This window comes from Myotis brandtii, unplaced genomic scaffold (assembly GCF_000412655.1).
Source record: "Myotis brandtii unplaced genomic scaffold, ASM41265v1 scaffold81, whole genome shotgun sequence".
NCBI classification, from domain to species: domain Eukaryota; kingdom Metazoa; phylum Chordata; class Mammalia; order Chiroptera; family Vespertilionidae; genus Myotis; species Myotis brandtii.
Window position 1 is genome coordinate 31,744 of NW_005371273.1, and position 26,083 is coordinate 57,826.

Here is a 26,083-nt window from a genome sequence, read left to right on the forward strand (position 1 = left end):
CATTTGAAAGGAACTAATCATTCAGAACATAGAATCATCCAAAATGCTGACTTTGAAATATCGACTTTTTCAACCCATTCACTCCCCTCCTTAAAGCCCAGCCAATACCCCCTGCCCCCACTGTGTCCAAGTGAAAAATCTCTTCCACTCCCAGCTACAAAACATATATTATCTACCACTTGAGTGTTATAGGTCTTCATGTAATTTAGGTAAGTTGTTTCTTCTATATTAAGTCTGCCTAGACCCACATGAATCATCCAAAAGTGCCCTGATGTAAATCAGAATTGGTTCTACTGCTCTCCAAATGAGGAGACATATTAGTGTGACTTGGTAAGATTTTGATTTGTTAACTGATCCTTTATCATTCAATATCCTTCCTTCCCTTCTCCTAATACATGAAAGCAACTTGGCTTTCATTGCCTTAAGAGAAAGATGTGGCAAGGAACAAAGCAGATACAGATTGAATTATTTTCTGATCTTGGGATTCTCAAATTGTAAATTATTAGGGCAGTAAGCTGGAAGCTGGAGTAGGTGAGGAAGATGCTTGCTGCCTCATAGCTGAGTATGCTTCAAGGATCATGTGCTGCTATGTATGCCTGAAGCAACTGAAATGCAAATTTGGAGAAATTGCTATCTCAATGGTTGGCTGAATTAAGCATGTAATTAGGATGGTTTGACAATAGGTTAGAGTAAGCAATTGGTACTTTGTTCTGGGAAGCCATATGGTTCATCTCAAAGTATCCTAAGGAAACTTGGTATTAATTTATCTCTGACCTAGTCCAAGAGTTCAGTTTCAGATTACCAGCCCTATAACAGAATGGAGCCCCAGTAACCCAGGAGAAGCTATAGTTACATCTTTTGCTGTTGTTGGATTGTTGGATGGGTAGACAAAGAAGGAGTGTGCTCAATAAAATGAAGGACAGAGGTCAGGTCAAGGCAACCCCTTTAGGATGGCCTTTCTTTCTTTGAGAAGCTCCTAAGCAAGAAGTTTTACTTACCAAACCTATCTCTAGAAGAGCCTCAACTGAAGACACCACTGGCAAATGAGGAAGTACTACAGAAAATAAGTGCTCTTGAAAATGAACTTGTTGCTCTCAGATTGCCAAAATATTGACCCTGCAAGAAGGGGCAAAATCTCACTGTAGTTGATATATTTTTAATTTTTTAAATTAAATTTATTGGGGTGACTTTGGTTAATCAGGTCATATAGGTTTCAGCCTAGCTGGGTACTCATTTGGATAGAGTGTGGTCCCCAAACACCAAGGTTGCAGGTTTGATCTGGGGTCAGAACACATACAAGAATCAACCAATAAATGCATAAATAAGTGGAACAATAAATTAACATTTCTCTCTCTATCTGTCTCTCTAAAATCAATAAATACATTTAAAAAACTAATAGATTTTCAGTTCAATGCAGTTGATTTATATTCTACCACATCTGTTACTATAGTGCCACCCTCTGTCCCACCACCTCCCCTTCCTCAGCATTCCACCGAAGTATATCAGCCATTGATCTGATCAGAGAGCCAAGAGAGGAAAAACTGGCTGGAAAGACTTTATTTATTTACTTTTTATTTATTGAAAATTTGTATTATGTCCCTTACAGGGGTGGGGAACATCCAGGCTGTATAATCATTTGGTCTGGCCCTGACAAGGCATTAGGGGTGAGTTAATTAAATGTTTGACCAAATATAGCAGGCTAATTTTTAAGTTGATAGTTTTGTATGGCCTGTGAATCATATTATGAGTATCCAAATGGCCCTTGGCAGAAAAAGGTTCCCCACCCCTGGTTTAAAAGACCATAAATGTTTTATATTTCATTTTATTTTTGTTGTTTACATTTATTTTTATTGTTAAAAGTATTACAGATGTCCCTTTTCCCCCTATTGGCCCCTCCACCCTGCACACCCCCCACCCCAAGTCTTCACATTACTATTGTCTGTGTCCATGGGTTGTGCATCCTATCTAATAAAGAGGGAATATGTTAATTGGCCTTCACACCATCACAAAGATGGCGGCATCCACAGTCAATAAGGAGGAAATATGCTAATTGACTGCCCCACCCTCAAAGATGGTGGTGCCCACAGCCACGAGATGGCAGTGCCCAGTCCCCTCAGCCCCTCCGCATGCCTGCCTCCAGAGTCCCCCAGTCCCCTCAACCCCCCAGCTGCCCAGGGCCGGCTCAAGGCATAGGCAAGCCTCAGATGGCAGCTGCCCAGCTGCCCAGGGCCACCTGAGGCTCAGGTAACCAGGGCCGGCCATGGCTTATGCTGCCGGCCGTGGCAGCAGCAGAGATGTGATGGGGGTGTCGCCTTCCCTGGATCGCCAGGTAGCCTCCTGCCCCTGAGGGCTCCTGGACTGTGAGAGGGGGCAGGCCAGGCTGAGGGATCCCCCTCCAGTGCATGAATTTTCATTCACTGGGCCTCTAGTATATTCATATTAGAACAGCCCAAAGAAACCTCATATGTTAAATATGCTAGCGATCCTTAAAGATATGAACAATGTACTGGTGAAACTTCAGTCAGTAAAAAGTCAGAACAAGCCCTGGCCAGTGTGCTCAGTGGTTAGAGCGCAAACTCAAGAACCAAAGGGTCATGGGTTCGCTCCCTGGCTGGGTAGGGGTGCATATAGAGGAAACCTATCCGTGTGTGTGTGTCTCTCTCCCCCCTCTCTCCCTTCCACTCTCTCTCTCTAAAAAATGTTCAGAACAATATATAAAGCCCAAGCCTATGGATGCTACTGACACTACTGCCCTCATAGAAGAGGCTCTGAAAAATAAATTTGCTTACAAGTATTGAAGTGATAACCAAGATAAGGCCGAAAAAGGAATTCCAAAGTTTGCATCAGAGGCCACTTCAGAAACTGTTGTTTGGGCTACACATGTTGAAGACCACAGAAAAAATAAAAGCTTTAATTGAAAATGTTTCAAATTCCTAATGGACGAGGAGCTGAGAAAGACTATCCTAGTTCAGCTGTTGGTTTGTTAGGACTGTTTGACTAGTAGAAATCACACTATTAGCAAATACCTGAATTTAGTATTCATTAGTCTCCTGTTAACTCTCCTTAGAGGATTAAGCAATAGCAAAAGCACTCTAAGTTTGTGTTTGCTTTTATGAGAAGTTCAGTTCTGAAGTTTTCCAGAACTCACATGTATTCTGACACACCATGTTTATTTTTAAAAAACATATTTTTATTGATTTCAGAGAGGAAGGGAGAGATAGAAGCATCAATGATGAAAGATTCATCGATTGGCCGCCTCCTGTACACCCCCTACCAGGGATCGCTCTTACAACCTGGGGCAAGTGTCCCAATAGGGAATCAAACTGCATGTGACCTCTTAGTTCATATGTTGATGGTCCACCACTGAGCCACCACAGCCAGGCTGACACACCATGTTTTTAATGTGTAGTCAGGATGTTTAGGTTTCCCATCTTGAAAACAATTATATACATTTCAGAATGAAGAAAGGACATTTGTAGATGTAATTTTTGTTAACACTAATTTATCTGTATAAATATTCTCTGTGATATATAAAGCAGTTTATGTAAATTACATAATGAGGTACTGTCATCATTTGTTTTCACTGATCATTTACTAGTCAGTGATGGAAGAGCTGGCATAACAGTTCTTTGGAGTGAATTGAGATTGGAGTCTTCGCACCTTGAATAGAACTTTTAGATTTTCTCTCACATTTTCATTGAGATGGGGTTTGAGTAGGAACTGAAAAATGCTCACTGCTGAGATTCCATAATGCTTTCCTTTAAAAAGGACAGTCAAGGATCATGAAAGCTGCTTTCACCTCAGATTTATCTAGTGCCCAGGAAGAAAATGTAGTTTGCAAATAGGGAGGACTCAAATTATAGATTTAAATCTCTTTTTAAGTGAAAACCAGAATGTGCGATGTAGGTTTCCTTTCAGTTTAATAAATGGCATTATAAAGATGACATGTTGATAAGTTAATACTTCTAGAAATTGTTAGCATAATGAAGTTTAAATTTTTTAAATACTGGACAAATTACTAGTTTTATAATGGAACACTGAATAGGCAAAATAATTTCCTGTAAGTTGTTCATCATTGGTCAGAATGCTGTTCTGTTGAATTACATTATGCAGCATAAACCTTAGGTGTTATTAGAAAGTGGAGAACTGCTCTTCTCATCTAGGGATTCTAATGAATTGCTGAAAGTGATCATTTTTAAATACTTAAGAAATTTTTATGATTTTTAAAAATTTCTGGTAAACGTAGCTACAGTTAGTTCCAAATCTCCTACTATGAGTAAATAGTTGGATTTATTATTTAAATCAGTTTTAAAAAGTTGTATTACCTGAGGCAGGGTGGGAGATGAGAAGAGTCGGTAATCAATTTTAAGGTATAGAAAATATATACAATGTTCTAGATGTTAGCAAGTAGTAGTTGGGGTAATTTTACATGGTTTGGTTATTCAGCTTAATTCTGAACTGTGGTTTATTTTACGCATACTGTTGATGTATATCATTTCTAATTGTTTTTTTATGGTTTAAACATTCTGCCTGGTTATTCCTGGATTATTAACACTTCAATGTAGATACATAATCATAACTTAAAATATGTTGATCTACAAACCACTGGTAACTGGAAAATAGTTGTACTTACTCATATCCAGTTCCCATTTCCTTCCTGTATAAACATGAAGACCATTCTCCCTTACCACTTTCTCATTAATGGGTGAAACATGACTGGTTGTATTAAATGAAATGTGAGTGTATGTTTCTTCTGGGCTAAGGAATTTGAAAGCCACTATGTTGCTCCACACTTTCTCCTCTCGGTCTTAGTGGTCTTGGAGGTCACATTTTGGGATATTGGTGTCACAAGATGTAGAAAACTCAAATCTCTAAGTCACAATATAAAGGAAAGTCCATTTATATCTTCAACCCATGCCAACATCCCCCCCCCCCACACACACAACCTGAATCAGACTTTACATGAGTGATAAACATTTGCTATGCTAAGCCAATAAAATTTGAGGTTTCTTTATTGGCACAGCCTTGTTTCAGCCTATATTGATGACTGTGAATATTGTTACAATTTCATCTTCCAGTGGCTGATGAACCAGATTCTGCAAATTCCTTGGGCATACTACCATTTTTTTGTCCAGAACATTATTATGATGCTGGATAATAAATTAAAAACCTCCAGAGGAAACAATAATATGTGACCAATCATGAGCTTTGCTAAGTAATGTTTGTGTCTCATTCTCTATTTCTCCACAGTCACATTAAGATAATGAATCTCTTTCAGGAAGAGGATTATGATATTCATGTATCACGTTTATGTGCTTTGGATTCAAACAAATGTGGCTTTGCCACATAGTAGCTGTGTGGTTTAAGACAAGTCACTTCACCTTCTTTTTCCAGTTGTCTCGTTGGCTTTAGATACTACAATACAAAACCCATTTAAAAGAATATATTGTCACTGGGGCAGTGGGGGCTTGCCCGGGGTGGGAATGGCTGGTGGTGGGGGCGGGTTAATTGGGGGAAAAGGAGACATATGTAAAACTTTAGACAATAAAAAAAAAACCTGTAAAAATAATAATATATTGCAGAAATTCTAAAATTGTACATTTACTTGAAAAGTTGCTTTCATCAAAAAGTTTTTCAACATTTTATCTTAAATATTTTTATGATGGGATAAATGCAAATAAAAATTTAAAGGTAAAGTACAACCCAACTCACTTTTTCGTTTTTATTTTTTTTAAATTTAAAAATGTTTATTGTAGTATGCATATCCTTAACATTTTCTACAGGATTAATATAACATTGTCAGAAAAGCATGTATCGCTACATAAAAGATAAATACAGAATTTTCCATGGATATCAAACATTTTTGTGTTTCCATGTGTTAATATTGTAGAACATTTTCTTAATTTTATTGTACTTCAAAAATTGTTTTTAAAAACTTGTTAAAATTAATAGTAGGTGTTGGCAGAGTTCACAGAAATGTTTGAGGGGAATATTACTTTCTATACAAGTGAGACCCTGACATTTTACAGCAGAGGTCACAGGTAATGTCCATGTGATAAATATTCACTATTTTATTATATAGATTTTGTATATGAAATTACTGTAATATTTCACTGGTAACAAATCCAACATGTCAAGTAATGCCAAATGTATATGTATGTTCTGGAAGATGGTACTGTAAAAGAGTAAATTTGTGAACATTTTAATATATTGCGATCATCATAACAAATTATGCCAATGAGTTTTTCATGATTTTTTCCTTGTCAATACAGTAAAACCTTCCCATTAATACAAGTAAGGTATTATTTATTTATTTGGGTGTATTGTTTGAATAACAGAATGATGTCTTACTGAAAATCAGACTATATTTTAAGCTTTAGAAATTCTCTTTTATATTAGTTGTGGTCCAGATAATAGAGTACCTTTATTTGAAATAGAAAACATTTTTAATTTCTCAGACTCTTAACTTAAAAATTAACAATGCTTTTAAAGGCTTTCATACTTTGGCCACTATCAATTTCCTTTAAACATCTTAAAGTAATGAGGCTAAACCTAGATGAGAGATTTCCAGCTGTAACACCACACAATCTTAACACCTACTTGTAATTCTTGTTTAAAAGTTGATTTGGTTTCCCAAGTGAGAGCAATCATAACTACATATTAAAACGATGCAAGAATTTTCATGTTTGATTACTAATTGAAAGAAAGAATATGTTTCTTCTTCCTCTCTTGTTTCTACTTCATTTCTTAAAATTCTCCAGTTTTCCTCCATTTGATGAGATCGCTTTATGGTAGCTTCACCACCACAACACATGCACCAGCTCTTCCAATGTTAACAGGAACTTCCTAACACAGGAAACAAAAACAGGAAAAGAACTGATGTTTAAGTGAATTCTGTATTTAGCATAATATAGCATACTAGAGTTGATAAAGTCCTTAGCTATTCTGGTCTAACCTTCATCTTGCATAAAGATAAGGGAAAATGTAGCCCAGATAACAGTCCAGTATGGTAGAAAAAAAAAACACCAGTGTTTAAAAAGATGTACATATGAGATTGAGGAGCAAGGGATCTTGAGTAAATTTCACCTCTCTGGTAATTTTCTCACTTGAAAAATTACAGCTAATAATACTTATCCTTAAGGTTTTTGTTAGAGTTAAGTGAGATAATAAATGAAAATAATTTGTCATATAGAAGTTATAACTCCATTATTTGTTCTCTTTCACTCTTTCTAACATCACACAATGAAAGAATGAAAATCCAGGAGGCATCTTAGGTACTGGCATACAATTTTCAGAAAAGTAAATTCCATCAGTTTAGACCCGTGGTCGGCAAACTGCGGCTTGCGAGCCACATGTGGCTCTTTGGCCCCTTGAGTGTGGCTCTTCCTAAGCCTTAGGAGTACCTTAATTAAGTTAATAACAATGTACCCACCTATATAGTTTAAGTTTAAAAAATTTGGCTCTCAAAAGAAATTTCAATCGTTATACTATCGATATTTGGCTCTGTTGACTAATGAGTTTGCTGACCACTGGTTTAGACAATCATTTTGATTATTGTATTTGACCTAACTTGTTTGCTAATATGTTTTTTTTTACATTTCTAGTTGGTCTTAAGGATTGATACAACCAACATGGAATAATTTGAATGATTTCAAGGGTCTTAATGAATCAAGTTGTTGAAGGAACGAGATAGAGACCCATTATCAGGTATCATTACATTAACATATATTTAGAACAGTAACCAACACACTATGTAGAATACAGAGCAGCAGGAAGTCAGTATAAGGAAAGGTTAAGTTAGATACCAAATACAAGGTTGGCGTGTTTGTGGAAATGGTGAAGAGTTAATCATATTCCATTTTAATTAACCAATTATTTAATTAACAAACCACCATTAGATATTTTGGAATGAATCTAGAGCTATCACTGGAAGAACTGTCACAAGCATCAAGTTTGCCTTGAGCATTCTCGAGATGTCCTTTCAGTGCCCCCAGCTTATATACTGTCCTTATAATTTCTTTTGTTAGATGTCCAGAACTTTTGAGAGGATTTAATTCCAGTCTCTTACTATGCACTAAATTTCTTGAATGACTGATTAAAAGTTATGACTATTGCAGTTTATAAATATCTATAAGGAGGGGATTAAAATATTTTCCTTCTTGGGCACCAGTGATAAGAAGGGGAAGATATTTATGGATGAGGATGTTGCTCTTTGGTTCTCAAGTCATAATATATACATAGGAAATTGGCCAAATAGTAAAGCTCTTGAATTCTGTATTTAGCATAATATAGCATATTAGAGTTGATAAAATCCTTAGCTATTCTGGGCTAACCTTCACCTTGCATAAAGACAAGGAAAAATGTAGCCCAGATAACAGTCCAGTGTGGTTGAATCTGATTCACTATAATGTGAAAGAAATGATTACATAATGTCAAGTGACTGACTTTCATATAAATACTGATGGATCCTGCGAATGATCAATTAGATCATCTAGTAGTTTTCTATAGCATAGATAAAGCATGTTTTACAAATTTCATGAAATGAATCTGGTTAGACCCTAAAGATGAAGAGAATGAAACTAATTTCAAACATATTTTAAAATATATTTTATTAAAACCTGAAATATCCTAATTTGAATACTTTTAATAAGAGTACCTGTTTCCATTCATCTTTCTGTGCATCATATGACTCAACGGTATTCAAATAAGAATGTCCATCATATCCTCCAACCACAAAGAGTTTGTCTCCTAGAGTACACACAGCAACAGCATCTCGAGGAACACTCAGGGGCGCCATAGTTGACCATGAATCATGTTTTGGATCATACCTTCAGAGGTTTAGGAATACAATAGAGAAGGAAAGTCTGATATAGTATTAAAATTAAAAATAATAGGCTTTAATAAAAAGTATACTTATCTAATATAAGGAATTAAAGTACCTTATAAATATCAAGTGTGGTCTAACTAGCAAATGTGAAAGATAAGTACATGACAAAACTCTCTTCAGCCACCAGAGGACACTCAAAGCATATAAAAATGTATCTGCTTTCCAAAAAGATCATGCATTTCTTTCATTGGTACTTAGATTTTCTATGAGGAAATTTCACTTATTAGTGTCTTAACGTGTGAAAAATGTTCCCTCTCTCATTTATTATGCTGGTCTCATTTTTCTCTTATTCTCTGTATATCAAAGTTATAAATGAAATGCCTGATCTTGCTTATATGAGAATTCACATTTTAAGTAAATCTTAATATAATTTTTTTTAATTTAATTATATTTTTATTGATTTCAGAGAGGAAAGGAGAGGGAGAGATAGAAACATCAGTAATGATAATCATTGATCGGCAGCCTCCTGCATGCCCCCTACTGGGGATCAAACTAGCATCCCCAGGCATGAGCCCTGACCTGGAATTGAACTCATGACCTCCTGGTTCATAGGTTGATGCTCAACCACTGAGACACACTGGACGAACTGAATATAATTGTTTTTTAGTTTCATAGAATGTCGTACCATGGTTTTAATGCTACTTTTGGCTACAGTGGCCATAGCTTTATTCTATATTTTTCCCCTTTGAGAGTTCCTGTTTATCTTTGCAAGAGCCTAGGATTATTTCCATTTTAATTTGAAGTTTACTTTTTATCCCCAAACCTTCCTCTAAGCAAAATGAAAGATAATTCAGTAAGTAATATCAATTAAAATCTTCATCCAGGAATTCTCTCCTAAAATTTGAAGTCTATATTTTAAAAATACATAATACAAAAATCTGAAAGAAGTGAATAGTGAAATAAAACTCCTATAATTATACATGGAAATGCTCTTTGATTTTATATTGGCTTATTTGTAAAATTTAATGATAAAGATGTATTTTACAAAGAGACATTAATTTATTAGCCTCTCCTAATTTCCTTATATTTCTATTACCCCTCTTATTTATGTTTTTAATCTCTTTAATCATATTTAAATCATCTTATTCCAGCTTTTATTTGATCTGACCTTATGTCCAATAATATTTTTAATAATGTCTGATATTTTCAATAATTAAGATCACCTCAATATCCAGTGCATATTTTTTAGTATCATGTAGCATATTACCATAAATTCTGATATTATAAATCCAGAACCAGATAATCCATAGCTGTGTGCTTTAGCTAAGCTGCATCTTCAACACAATTGCTATTGTTATACTCTGAGACTGCTGTCAGCATAAGAGTACACACATATATGAATGGTGAACCAGGGATCATAAAAAGATTTCTTTAGAGATTTGCAACCAAAACCCAAGTGTCATGCATATGCATAATAACTAATATTAAAAATATGGCTAATGTTAATATTATCTGGATACTGCTTGATTAAATACAGGAATCTGGGGAATGTTGAATCTTTTGAAGAAAAAAATATTTGTAATATGGTTACTATCTGTAAAGACACACAGGAGACATTATTAAACACTAGAGGCCCAGTGCATGAAATTCGTGCACTCGGGGATCCCTCAGCCCGGCCTGCACCCTCTTGCAGTTTGGGAGCCCTCGAGGAATGTCTGACTGATGGCTTAGGCCCACTCCCCACATCCTTAGTGCTGCCACGGAGGTGGGAGAGGCTCCTGCCACCAATGCTGTGCTCACCAGCAGTGAGCCGGGCTTCTGGCTGAGTGGTGTTCCCTCTGTAGGAGCGCACAGACCACCAGGGGGCAGATGCTCAATGCAGGAGCTGCCCCCTGGTGGTCAGTGAGCATCACAGCGACCGGTCATTCCGCCATTTGGTAGATTTGCATATTAGCCTTATATTATATAGGATAAAGTTAGTCATAACATCTCTTTCAAATTAAAATAGCATAATGTCTTTCCCTTTGTTTGTCTTGCTTTCCATCTCTCCTTATCTTAAATATATAAATATATCTATATCTATATATAGATATATATATATATCTATATTAGTGGAACTAAAATGGATTCTGAAGTGAAGGGAAATAGTTATAAACTTATTTCTCCACTAAGAGAAATGGTGTTGGGAAAGTTGGACAGATACATGCAAAAAATGAAACTAGATCACGAACTTATACCATACACAAGAATAAACTAAAAATGAATAAAAGAGTTAAATGTAAGATGTGAAACCATAAAAATTTTAGAAGAAACTACAGGCAGCAAAATCTCAGACATCTCTCATAGCAATATGTTTGGGAGTACATCTTGGGCAGTGGTCGGCAAACTGAGGCTCACGAGCCACATGCGGCTCTTTGGCCCCTTGAATGTGGCCACGAAGTTTCAATCGCACTGTACGTGCGCACCCGCACGTGGTATTTTGTGGGAGAGCCACACTCAAGGGGCAGCAGTTTGCAGACCACTGATCTAGGGCAAAGAAAACTAAGGAGAAAATAAACAAATGGGACAACATCAAAGTAAAAAGCTTCTGCACAGCAAAAGAAACCATCAACAAAACAACAAAAAAGCCCACTGCATGGGAGAACATATTTTCCAATGATATATCTGATAAGGGGTTAATTTCCAAAATATTTAAGAAACTCATACAACTTAACAAAAGGAAGACAAATAATCCAATTAAAAAATGGGCAAAGAATGTAAAAAGACACTTCTCCAAAGTGGACATACAGATGGCCAAAAGGAATATGAAAAAAATGTTCAAAGCCACTAATCATCAGAGAGATGCAAATTAAAACAACACCTCACACCTGTCAGAATGGCTATCATCGATACATCAACAAGAGACATAGAAGCATAGAACAGACTGGAATCTCAGCTGGAAGGTGGTGGAGAGTAAGTGGGTGGGAAGAGATCATCCAAGGAACTTGTATGCATATATATATAACCCGTGAACACAGACAATAGTGCGCTGAAGGCCTGGGGCAGGGGGGGCTAGAAAGGGCCAATGGAGGAAAAATAATAATAAAATATATAATTAAATTTAAAAAAAGATAATTAGCAAATTTATCATCAGAGGGCAGAAGGCAATGGGATAATATATATATTTAAATTCCTGAAAGAAAAATTCTGTCAACTGAGAATTCTATAACCAGTAATCTGTCCTTCAAAAAAGGAGGGAAAAATTAAAGCATTCCCAGGTGAACAATAGTCAAAAGAGTTCATTACTAGTAGATCTGTCATGCAAGATATTCTAAAAGAAGTCCTTTAAGTTGTAATATACAAATATTAGACATTAACTCAAAGTTATACAAATACAATACATTTCTCTGCTAAAGATAAATACATAGACAAATATAAAATGAACTAGTTAATTTGGGTTTGCATTTACGTTTTTTATTCTTCCAAGGTCTTAAAAAACAAAAACATGAAAATAATTATAAAAGCATGCAAATGGTTACACAATATATAAAAACTTAATTTGTGGTGTCAATAACATAAAGAAGGGGAGAAGGCAGAGCTGTAAGAATAGAATGATTTCATGCAATTAAATTAAGTTGATACTAATTTAAAATATATTGGTAAACTTTTAGGATGTTATATGTAATCCTCATGGTAACCACAAAAGAAATAATTATGGAATACATGAAAAATAAATTGAGAAATGAACCAAAGCTTATCACAAATAAAAAAAAACTAAACCCAATGAAGTCAAGAAGAGAGGACTAAAATACAAAATAGGTATGACATGTGAATAGAAATAAAAAAATGGCAATATAAGTCCTTCTAAATAATTTCTTTAAATGTAAATGGATTAACCTCCCCTATCAAAAGGCATACCTTGGCAGAAGAGACTCTTTCTTTTTACAAGAGACTCACTTTTTATATAAGGAAATGTATAGGTAAAAAAGTAAATGGATGAAAAAGATGTCCACACAAATTGTAATCAAATGTAAGCAGGAGTGATTCTATTGACATTATACAAAACTAGAGGCCTGGTGCACAAATTCATGCATGGGGACAGAGAAGGGACCATGGGCGGTTGCCTGGTAGGCCCCAATTTAGTTGTGTAGATGTGCTGAGGTAGTGGCAAGCAAAGACCACAGACAGAGTGCCCCAAAATGGCCTGAACACCAGCTACGTTCTGAGGTGGAAATACAGCTCCACTTCGCTACCACCCCTTGGGCCACCTCACTCTCCCCAGGGTGGAGCTGCTGACAGACAGGTATTCTCTCCTACTTCAGCAGCACATTTTCTTGGGGCTCCACCCCCAAGCATGATAAGTAGCTGACTTTGGCCAATGGTGGCACACCGCCGTAGGAGCACTAGCCAATCAGCAGTTGGGAGCCTGGAAAGGCATGGGGCCAAGCTAGAAGTGGCTGATGGGGGCAGAAGGGCAAGCGACACGGTGCAGTAGCAGAGGTAAGATGGCAGTGGTGCTTACTTTATGTCTTTGCAGTTAGGCTGCTGCCTTGCCCCTTCTGCCTCCTCCAAGCTGCTACTCTGTCTAATCAGTGTCAGGGTCTCTCTCCTCCTACAGGCTTCCCAGACCCAGATTCTCCAGTACCTGGAGCCTTAGCTGGGCGGAGGGACTGACCAGGGGGGAGGGACTGTGGGAGGTTGGCTGGCTGCCAGGGGGAGGGGCCGCAAGAGGTTAGCCTGCCGCAGGGAGGGACCACAGGAGGTTGGCTGTGGGAGCTCACTGACCACCAGGAGGCAGCTCCTGTGTTGAGCATCTGCCCCCTGGTGGTCATTGCACATCATAGTGACTGGTTGACCAGTCGTTCTGGTCTTTTGGTCACTAAGGCTTTTATATATATAGATAAGCTTTAAAATAAAAACTGTTGTAACAGAAAAGAAACACATCATATAATGATAAAAAGGTCAATTGATAAAGAATATATAACAATTATAGACATAAGAACACCAAACACCACAGCTCCTAAATATATGAAACAAACATTGACAGAATTCGAGGGAGAAAGTGCTTATAGTAGCAATGAAAGTACTAAATTCCCCACCTTTAATAATGGATAGAATAAACAGATCAATAAGTACATGGGAGACTTGAACAACATTGTAGACCAATTGAACCTAAAAATCTATACTAATAAAAGGCCTGTGACCATGATGCCATAATGTGGAATGACCAAAGACTGGTCACCAGGAAGCTGTGTGCGTGGCAAAGCGCGTGTGGGTGGGTGGGGCTGCATGCTCGGCAAGACACGTGCAGGTGGACGGGGACTTGATTCTGGGTCCTGTGTCCCGCCTGATGTGGCAGGAGTCAGTATGGGTCCCATGTCCCGCCTGGCATGGCGGGAGTCAGTCTGGGTCTCGCCAGCGTGGAGGGTCTGGGTCTTGATATTGCGCACTGGGCCTCTAGTATAGATATAAAATATTCTACTCCCAAAAAAACAGAACACACATTTTTCTCAAGTAAACAAGGAAAATTATCCAGGAGAGACCACATGTTGGGTCAGAAAACAAGTATGAATAAATTTAAGAGGTTGAAAACATGTAATGTGAAATTAAACTATAAATCAACAGCAGAGGAAGACTGGAATATCTACAAATATATGTAAAGGATATAACACATATTTAAACAACCAATAGTTTTGGTTGTATTTTTACCTATACTTGCAATCCCATCCATTCTTTTGTATGCTTACAAACTATAAATTCTAATTACTCCATGAATTTCTTTTGAGGACACCATCCCATACTGATCTCTGTCTTGTGAATTATGATAACTTTACTGACTGTAAATTTTTCATTTGGTCTTATGTTAATACTAGAGACCCAATGCATGAAATTCATGCAAGAGTAGGCCTTCCTTCCCCTAGCTGCCAGCACTGGCTTCCCTCTGGCACCCAGAACCCGGGCTTCCCTCGCAACCCCAGCTTCATCTGGAAGGTCATCCGGAAGGATGTCCGGTCTCATTAGCATATTACAATTTTATTATTATAGATTATTTTATTATTATGTTTGCATATACATATTCTGTCTTTAAGGGGAATGTAAATGATATAACTATAGTCATGTGACTGATTTTAACAAACTTATCACATTTTACTCATTTAAATAAATGTCTCCCATTCAAAGAAGTTACCTTTGGGAAACTAAATACTTAAGTACTCATTGTTCAGAACATTATTAACAACTCCCTTGGGAAATTCTGTATGTTATATGGTGGTAAGCAGCGGTTCTCAACCTGTGGGTCGCGGCCCCTCTGGCAGTCGAACGACCCTTTCACAGGGGTCGCCTAAGACCATGCTGCATATCAGATATTTACATTATGATTCATAACAGTAGCAACATTACAGTTATGAAGTAGCAACGAAAATAATTTTATGGTTGGGTCACAACATGAGGAACTGTATTTAAAGGGCCAGAAAGTTGAGAACCACTGGTGGTAAGTATTTCTCTTTTGACGATTGATTTTTTAAACAGTAAAGTTATTTTTATTTGAGCTGGTAAATAGTTTGAGTGATATAGCTTGGTGTAAAATTAATTTATTCTTACATCTCTTTTGTCTCACTATTTTATAGGGTGACTATCAAACAATAAAACAGCATATTCTCTTTATATATTTCTTTTGATGGGTCTAAAACACATAACGAGGAGGATTTCTTCAAAATATTTTAAGCCTAAAAGTAAGTACTATCATGCAATTTTAAAATGGACTGATCCTCTGAAATGATTAACACTTATTTAGAAAACTATATTATGGCAGCTTATTTTTTTCTAAAAAAAAATAACCAAATAAATACACATATAAATAAATATAAATATTTTACCGTTCCACACAGTCAGAAAGCCTGGAGCAATGGTTAGAAGCAGGGGCATCATGACCCCCAACAGCATATAAGAATCCATTGTATGTTGTAACTCCCACACCTCCACGTCTTTTGGACATTGGAGCACATGGACTCCACTTGTTAGTGTGTGGATCAAAGTATTCCACTGATTTCAGGCAGGAACTTCCATCACGTCCACCAATAGCATACAGCCTAGAAAGAAAAAAACACAGAAATGTGTGTTTTTCCAATTCATGCATAGAATGAAAGTGAAAGAACCTTGCACAAAGCATTTTAAGTTTCTGACTATACAGGGTAGGCAAAAGTAGGTTTACAGTTGCTCATATGGAAAATAACAATACAATAATAAATAACAATACAAGAATAAACTCTGTTTTGTAAACTCTGTTTTGCATACTCAAAACTGTAAACCTACTTTTCCTCCATCTTGTGTATTCTGCTATCCTAAGATTTTCTAGCAGACAGTCTGAGGTTTTGAATGGAAGGCAAAATAAGGTCTACCCTACTCCAAACTTGTGGAAGTTACTTTGAAATAATAGATCTGCCCTACTCCAAACTTGTGAAGGTTACTTAGACATAATAGATTAAAAGATCCCATGGGAAATTATATACAGAGAAAGAAGGCTGATAGTGAAAACATTCTTAATATTTGTTAATTATACCTCATTAAAAAACAACCTTACAATTTTACCTAAGTTCAATTGCCTAGCATTAGAATCCCTGTTGTTTTTATGAACTACTTTATTTAGTAAAAAAATATAATTGTCACTAGGAATATGTTAGCTTGATAAATGACTAAGGGAATAGAATAGAACCAAGAAAGAAAAGATTTTTCCCCATAAAGATATAGTAGCTATAACATTTCTCCCATAAACTTTATTAAGCCCTATGTCTACAACTGCCATTCATGTTCAGTTGTGATAAGTGGTAATAGGTAGGAGATTGTACTGAGTCACCTGATAATCATTCAGTTGAGGCCAGGAGAAACAGATTTCAGAGTATTTTAAGCTCTAAGGCTAGGTCTCCCCTTAACTATAGACATTCCCTACGTTTTCTTGTATAAGACGCATATCCATCTACTGAGCCCATTTATGTGCGTATTGGCCTGATGCATAGTCAGTACAGACACACAAGGCTGTCTTCTGCCATTGTTCCATCCTCATGTCTGAGTTTCTCTTCATTCAAGTCCCTCCTATATGTTGGTTGGTCCTTGTCTCCAAAGGTCCCTTGTCAGAAAGCACATACAATTAATTGAAATAAATAATAAATTCAAGTTCTAGCAACCTCTAACATCATTGGGTTTTAATATATTAGCTTGTTCTTATAGGCAAGTGATCAGGAAGTAGGAAAGATTTAGAAAGATGGGACCAAATGTAATTCTAGAGTTGGGAACCCTAAATACTCAAGACAGTATATGGTAAAGAAAAAAAAAAACTTGCCCTATTACAAAGACAGCCAAAGTCTTGATATGTCAAAAATAAGTTATTATGTAATAAATGGAGGCTTCTTGAATGTAAAGCTGGGATTGGTTTGAATGCAGAAGTGCTTCTCAAATTTAATGAGCACACAGAGTCACTCGATGATCTTGTTAAAATGCCCATTATGATTCAAAAGGTCCAGAGTGGGATTAGGATTCAGCATTTCTAAATAGTAGATTTTAGGTGATGCTGACACTCCTAGTCCCAGGACCACATTTGAATAGCAAGGGACTATAGAATATTTAATTAAATGTTCATTTTAGACAAGTATTTCCATCATAATAAAGGGAGAATTCCAACAAAGGCCTGTTATTATTCTTTTTCTCTTTATTGTTGAAAGTATTACAGATGTCCACTTAGTTTTTTTTTCCCATTGATCCACCCCACACCTGCCCCTCCCAGGCCTTCGTCACTCTATTGTCTGTGTCCATATATGCATATAAGTTCCCTGGTTAATCACTCCCAACCCATCCCCTACCCCCACCTTCCCTCTGAAATCCGTCAGTCTGTTCAATGCTTCTATATCTCTGGATCTATTTTGTTCATCAGTTCATTACATTCCACATATGAGTGAGATCATGTGATACTTGTCTTTCTATGATGGGCTTCTTTCACTTAGCATAATACTCTCCAGGTCCATCAAACCTGTTGCCAATGGTAAAAGTTCTTTTTTTATAGCTGCATAGTATTCCACTGTGTAAATCAGTGATGGCGAACCTATGACACGCGTGTCAGAGGTGACACGCGAACTCATTTTTTTGGTTGATTTTTCTTTGTTAAATGGCATCTAAATATATAAAATAAACATCAAAAATATAAATCTTTGTTTTACTATGGTTGCAAATATCAAAAAATTTCTATATGTGACACGGCATCAGAGTTAAGTTAGGGTTTTTCAAAATGTTGACACGCCGAGCTGAAAAGGTTCACCATCACTGGTGTAAATGTACCATAGATTTTTATCCACTTATGTGCTGATGGGCACTTGGGCTGTTTCCAAATATTAGCTATTGTAAATTGTGCTGCTATGAACTTGGGATGCATATATTCTTTCTGATTGATGTTTCTGATTTTTTAGGATATATTCCTAGAAGTGGGATCACTCGGTCAAATGGGAGTTCCTTTTGAGGAAACTCCATACTGTTTTGAACAGTGGCTGCACCAGTCTGCCTTCCCACTAGCAGTGTACCATGGCTCTCTTTTCTCCACATCTTTGCCAGCACTTGTCTTTTGTTGATTTATTGATGGTAGCCATTCTGACAGGTGTGAGGTAATACCTCATTTTCATTTTAATTTCCATCTCTTAGATGATTAGGAACTTTGAGCATTTTCTCATACGTCTCTTAGAAAAGCCTGTTATAATTGACTAGAGGGCCAGTGCATGAAATTTGTGCATGGCGGGTGGGGTTGTCCCTCAACCCAGCTTGCACCCTATCCAATCTGAGACCCCTTGGGGGATGTTGGACATCCCTCTCACAATCTGGGGCTGCTGGCTCCTAACCGCTCACCTGCCTGCCTGCCTGATTGCCCTTAGCCGCTTCTGCCTGCCAGCCTGATTGCCCCCTGACCGCTCCTCTGCCGGCCTGATTGACACCTAACTGCTCCCTGCTGGCCCAATAGCCCCCTACTGCCCTCCCCTGGCAGCCTGATCACCTCCAACTGCCCTGCCCTGCTGGCCCGATGGCCCCCAACTGCCCTCCCCTGCTGGTCCAATCACCCCCAACTGACCTCCCCTGCCAGCCAGATTGCCCCCAACTGCCCTCCTCTGCTGGCCCGATTGCCCTCAACTGCCCTCCCCTGCTGGCCTGTTTGCCCCCAACTGCCCTCTCCTGCCACCCTGATGACCCACAACTGCCCTCTCCTGCTAGCCATCTTGTGGTGGCCATCTTGTGATGATGTCGCTCAAGGGCATCACGCAAGGGTGTGATACCACCTAGGCTTTTATTATATAGGATAACTAGGATATTCTGGTCATTCAGAATGCTTTTTTTTTTAAATCCTCACCTGAGGATATTTTTTCCATTGATTTTTAGAGAATGGAAGGGAGAGGGAGAGACAGAGAGAAACACTGATATAAGAGAGACACATCAATTGGTTGCCTTCCGTATGCCCCCAACAAAGGCCAGAAGCCTGCAACAGAGATACATACCCTCGACCAGAATCAAGCCCAGGACCCTTCAGTCTACAGGCCAACGCTCTATCCACTGAGCCAAACTGGCTAGGGCCTGGGAATGCTTTTTGATTGATGGATCACATCAATGAAGTGCTGTAGCACATGACCTAGGAGCAAAGACCATGCACGTTTTAGGTTACTCACTTGTTGTTTAATGCAGCGACAGCAACTGTGCTTCTAGGAATTGACATACTAGCCACGTAATTCCACTGACGTCCCTCAGGGTCCCATCTTTCTACAGTATTTAGATAACTCCATCCATCATGACCACCAACAGCATACATTGGTCCTTCAAGTGTGGCTACACCTAAAGAATAAAAACAGCATGAGGGCTCACCTAGGTATGATACATATAATGGCTATTATATGCAAGCAATAAACTGATTAAAAATTTGTTTTAGTTTCTTAAATGATTTTCTGTACACATGAATAATTTACTGATCTTGATATGAAACTAAATATGATATTTTAATCCAAGAAAATTTTCAGGCATAATTACCATTATCATGGAAATGTATCATTGTTGTCATACTGAAGCCAAAGGAGGTAGTGGAACACATCATTTCTGAGGATGTGATAGATAAGGGAAATTGATTTTTCTGGCATAATTTCAATGCCATTTTTAAAGTAAGAAGTAGATGAGATATGACACTGAATCTTAAATAAATCTTAGAAATGTAGGCTAACTGTTGTCCTTCTAATGCCTATTAAGATTATAGGGATAAAAAAGGTTCTCATCAGATAACTAAATAGACAGGGTTTTTGAGGAGTATTTAGAAATGTGTTATATTAGATACTATAAATACCCCCTTTCTAACTGCTTCTCAACTGCTCTGGGAATACATGAGTCCCTCCTGCCCCCACCTTCTTTACCATCTCAATGAGCTCTCAGATATATCCTCATCACCTATCCTATCTCTTTAGTAACATCAATATATTTTAAAACTTGCTCTGATTTCTCTGTAAGATATATTTTCTAAGCAATGTCTTTGAATCACTGACACAACTGAGCTGAATATAATTAATATAATCATACATTTGAAATAGACTATTTATCAGATAATTTGAGGGCAAATGACACCAGACCTGGGTCTGCCACTTTTTAGCTGTGTAAAACTAGTTCTGGAAGGTAGGGGAGGGTGGGGGTAAGGGGGAGAGATCAACCAAAGGACTTGTATGCATGCATATAAGCATAACCAATGGACATGGACACCAGGGGGTGAGGGCATGAGTGTGAGGGGGGGTCACTGGGGGGATAGAAGCACATATGTAATACCTTAATCAATAAAAAAAAGTAACAAGGAAATTATTATGTTTATTTTTTTTCCAAAAGACTATGATATTGAAAATGTATGAAGACTAGTAAGAACAAAGATGTACCCTAACAGATATTTAGGAGAATCAAAGTTCTCCACTGTTCTAGATGTCTCCACTGCATCTTTCCTAAACTTTTTTATAAACTCTGGATTACATATAACTTAGAGCTGCTCTCAACTGAAGTGGTTTTTCCCTGCCTTGGATCTGCATCATAGGCTTTTTGCTGAAATATAGATTTGCCTATTATAGAAAGAAACATGATTCATCTAACTAGAAACACGTCTCTCCATTATCAAGTGCTCTTTCCTCTAAATTGAGTTTGGAACAAAACTATTGTAGTTTTGTGTTCCTCAATAATGTAATCCTTCTCAAAGTTTTTATCCATTGTAACAAGTATGACATCTGAAACAAGAAAAAAAGTTTTAAAGGCTTTGACTATTTGCTTAAGCTTTTCAGGATTTTGGAGACATTTTGACTACGGGATTTGTTACATCCCAATAATGTGCAGCTGAATTTAATTTTTAAATAGTTCTGTGAACTATACATTCTTTATAAATAATATAACATTAAATTCTTACCTAAGCCGTGCCTATGTGTTGACATGGGAGGCATCACACTCCAGATTTTGCCAACTGGATTAAAACATTCCACAGTATTCAAAGTCTTTAAACCATCTCTTCCTCCCACGATATAGAGCTTATTATCAATAACTGAAACTCCAAACTGAAGCCTACGGCCATTCATGGTGCCAATATGTAACCAGGTATTGGTCCTGAGGTCATATTTTTCTATTGTAGTGGTACCTGTTAGAGGGATATTGAACAATGGTAAAAACCAATTATATAAACACATATCCTCTTCAAATTACTCCAAAAAATTCAAGAAGAGGGAAGCCTTCCAAGCTCTTTTTATAAGGCCAAAATTATCCTAATACCAAAACAAGATAAAGACACTACAAAGAAAGAGAATTATACGCCAATATCCCTGCTGGATATAGATGCTAAAACCCTCAACAAAATATTAGCAAATCAAATCCAGCAATAAATTAAAAAGAATCAAATACCATGATCAAGTAGAATTTATTCTGGGGATCAAATTTGGTACAATATTTGCAAATTAATAAATGTGATATATTATATAAATAAAATGAAAGATAAAAATCACATGACCATATCAATAGATGCAGAAAAATCATTCAATAAAATCCAGCACCAATTTATGATAAAAACTCTCAGCAAAGTGGGAATAAAAGGATCATACCTCAACATAATAAAGGCCACATGTGAAAAACAGCCAACATCATATTCAATGGGCAAAAACTAAAAGTGTTTCCCCTAAGATCAGGAACAAGACAGGGATGTCTGCTCTCACAACTCTTATTCAACATAGTACTGGAAGTTCTAGTCTTAGTGGTCAGGCAAGAAGAAGAAATAAAAGGCATACAAATCAGAAAGGAGGAAGTAAAACTGACATTATTTGCACATGACATGATATTGTATATAGAAAACTACTAGATCTAATAAATGAATTCCACAAAGATGCAGGATACAAAATCAACATCCAGATATTAATGGCATTTTTATACACCGATAATGAACTATCAGAAAGATAAACTAAAAAATCAACCCCATTTACTATTGCAATAATAGGGTACCTGGGAATAAATTTATCCAAGGAGGTAAAAGACCTGTACTGGGAAAATTATTTGATATTGAAGAAATAAATTCAGGAATATCAGTCAGAGAAATATGAATATCACATGATCTCACTTAAAATGGAATCTAATGAAATAATAAATTAACAAACAAAATAGGTCCAGAGGCATGGATGTATGGAACAGACTGACATATCTCAGAGGGGAGGGAGGCAGATGGGAAGAGCTTAACCAAAGAACTTATATACAGATATGACTAACCAATGGACATAGACAATAGCATCTTAAAGCCTGGGGTAGAACAGGGGCTGGGAGGAGGCGGATTAAAGTGGGCAAGGAAATTGGGGGATATCTATAATACTGTCAACAACAACAGATAATAATAAAATATATAGACATGCATTATTCACAATGAAAAAAATTAAAAAATATACAAATAAGTGGAAGGATATCCACGTTCACAAAGTAGAAGAATTAACATCATTCCCAGAGTCATAAAAGCATGAACAGACTGTTGAACCTCAGAGGGAAGTCAGGAGAGAGTGGATGGGAAGAGATCAACCAATTAACTTGTATGTGTATATGCATAATCCATGAACACAGAAATTGGGGTGGTAAGGGCCTGGGCAGGGGAAAATGGAAGTGGACTGGAAGAGGTTAGTGGGGGGAAAAGGAGGACCTATGTAATACTTTCAACAATAAATATTTTAAAAAAGAAATTTTTTAAAAAAGAATTAACCTCAAAATGTCCATACTACCCAAAGCAATCCATAGGTTCAATGTAACTCCTATTAAAATACCAAGGACATATTTCAAAGACATAGAAAAACATTCCAAAAATTTATATGGAACCAAAATAGACCCAAATAGCCTTTGCAATCTTGAGAGAGAAGAACAAAGTTGGAAGTATTACAATACCAAATATCAAACTATACTGCAAGCCATTGTAATGAAAATAGCCGAGTTCTGACATAAGAACAATTATATAAACAGTGAAACAACAGAGAACCCAGAAATCAACCCACATCTTTACAGTCAATAAATATTTGACAGTCTCCTCCCCCTCTCCTCCCCCTCTCCTCCCCCTCTCCTCCCAGTGAAAAATAAATAAATAAATAAATATTTGACAAAGGAGGAAATAGCGTACACTGGAGTAAAGGCAGTGTCTTCAATATGTGGTGCAGGGAAAATCGGACACATACATGGAAAAAAAAGAAAAAAAAGAAAAAGAAACTAGATCACCAACCAACACCATACACAAGAATAAAATGAAAATGGATAAAAGATTTAAATGTAAGTTGTGAAGCCACAAAAATTCTAGAAGAAAACATGACAGCAAAATCTTAGACATCTCTGGCAGCAATATATTTGCTGAAATATCTCAGAGGGCAAGGAAAACTCAGGAAAAGATAAACAATTGGGAGTACATAAAGCTAAAAAGCTTCTGACCAGCAAAGAAACCATCAACAAAACGAAAAGAGAACGCACTATATGGAAGAACATATTCACCAATGCTACATCTGATAAGGGGTTAATTTCCAAAATATATAAAGAACTTACACAACTCAACACCAGGAAGACAATCCAATTTAAAAATATGTGAAGGACCTAAATAGACACTTCTCCAAAGAGGACATACAGATACACAATAGACATATGAAAAAATTATCAAGGTCACTAATCAGAGAGATGCAAATAATTAAAAGGACAATGATGTATCACCTCACACTTGTCAGAATGGTTATCATCAACAAATCAACAAATGACAAGTGCTGGCAAAGATGTAGAGAAAAAGGAATTCTCTTGCACTGCTGGTGGGAATGCAGGCTAGTGCAGTCACTGTGGAATACAGTATGGAGTTTCCTCAAAAAGTTAAAAATGGAATTTCCATTTGACTGAGTGATCCCACTTCTAATAATATATCCAAAGAAACCAGAAACTACAATTAAAAAGTACAAATGCAGCCCTATGTTCATAGCAACAAAATTTACAATAGCTAAGATTTAGAAACAGTGCAAGTGCCCATCAGCAGATGAGTGGATACAAATCTGTGGTACATCTACACAATGGAATATTACACAGCTGTAAAAAAGAAGGAACTCTTACCATTGGCAACAGCATGGATGGACCTGGAAAGTATTATGCTAAGTGAAATAAGCCAGTCAGAGAAAGACAAGTATCACATGATCTCACTCATATGTGGAATCTAATGAACAAAATAAACTGATGAACAAAATAGATCCATAGACATCGAAGCATGGAATACACTGAAGAATTTCAGAGGGAAGATGAGGGTGGGTGGGTAAAGACAGATTAAACAGGGAACTTATATGCATATAGCATAGCCCATGGATACAGACAATAGTGTGGTGAAGGCTTGGAAGGGATGGTTGCTGGGTGGAAGAGTTCAATTGGAAAAAAAAATCAAAGGGGACTTCTATAATTCTTTCAACAATAAAGGTAAATTAAAAAAATAAACAAGATGCACGCATCTTCTGGAGGTGCTTGCAGCCTTGCAGGAGAGGAGACCTGCTTATATCAGTTAATACACAGTAGAATGCCTGTCATCTACTGAGAGAATTAAGAGAAGGGAAGTTTTACATATAGGTGGAGAAATCCAAGGACTTCAGGGAAGTTGCATTTTGAACAATGCTTTGAAGAATACTTTAGCCCAGTCGTAGTGGCTCAGTGGTTGAGCTTCAGCCTATGAACCAGAAGGTCATGGTTCAATTCCCAGTCAGGGCACATGCCCAGGTTGAGGGCTTGATCCCTGGTGTGGGGCATGCAGGAGGCAGCCGATCAATGATTCTCTCTCATCATTGATGTTTCTATCTCTCTCTCCCTCTCCTTTCCTCCCTGAAATCAATAAAAATATATTTTAAAAAAGAATACTTTAGACTTAAAAAAATGACTAGTGGGAGATTCTTAAAAAAATGACTAGTGGGAGATTTAGAGTGAGGACGTTACAGTAAAAGAAAGTGGCAGGCATGGTAATTAGTAATTGTGCTTCCATATCAATGAAGTTATGGTAATTAACATTTAACTTATTCATACACACACACACACACACACATATATATATATATGTGTGTGTGTGTGTGTGTGTGTGTGTAACATGGCATACTTGCCAAATTTAATATAAATTTTATTTTTCTCTTATTTCCTGGTACATGATATTTCAGAATAAAGTTTTATGTTAAAAAATTAACTTAGAGTCTATTATTGATGGTCTACACATACATTATAATTTTAACTACCTATGACCATTCAGTATATTAATTTATGTCCTTTTATTCAGTTTTGTGTGTGTGTTTCTGTATACTGATTTAAAGTAGAAATGACTAAAGAAACAGGAATAAAAAATTATTTTAAATGGGTCTTTGTTGTTCATTCACACAATTTTCATGGTATTAACACAAAGGATTATAGGAATATTATTATCTACACTAATAAAAGAGAAACATGGTAATTAGCATACGACCGCTACCCTTCCCATTGGCTAATCAGCATATCCTTATGCAAATTAACTGTCAGCCAAGATGGCGGCCGGCAGCCAGGCAGCTGGAAGCGAACATGAGGCTTGCCTGCTCCAGTGACTGCAGACTCCAACGTTCCCCACCTGACTTGCCGGCCTCTGAGTTGCAACTCTAAGCAACTATGTACTATGTTGCAAATAAGAAGCTAAACAAAACCCTAGAAACCAGCTTTCAGCCTGCCGGGATCTCAGAGCTGAAGTTATACATTGTTTCGATTATAGAA

General features: G+C 37.0%; 1 protein-coding gene and 1 pseudogene across 2 annotated transcripts in view; one reads left to right on the plus strand and one right to left on the minus strand.

Annotated features, from left to right (window-relative positions):
• The first annotated feature begins 638 nt into the window (after positions 1-638).
• Positions 639-2,937, plus strand: LOC102260090 (annotated as a pseudogene).
• Positions 2,938-5,764: 2,827 nt separating this feature from the next.
• KLHL4 (kelch-like family member 4) overlaps positions 5,765-26,083 on the minus strand; it is an 89,566-nt gene continuing 69,247 nt past the window's right edge. For both annotated transcript variants that reach the window (XM_005884037.2, XM_014531552.1), the window contains exons 7-11: positions 21,249-21,473; positions 19,498-19,660; positions 15,682-15,894; positions 8,657-8,828; positions 5,765-6,846 (exon numbers count right to left, since the gene is read on the minus strand). In XM_005884037.2, coding sequence (XP_005884099.1) covers positions 6,787-6,846; positions 8,657-8,828; positions 15,682-15,894; positions 19,498-19,660; positions 21,249-21,473 — 833 coding nt within the window. In that variant the 3' untranslated portion in view covers positions 5,765-6,786. The remainder of the gene's footprint in view (positions 6,847-8,656; positions 8,829-15,681; positions 15,895-19,497; positions 19,661-21,248; positions 21,474-26,083) is intronic.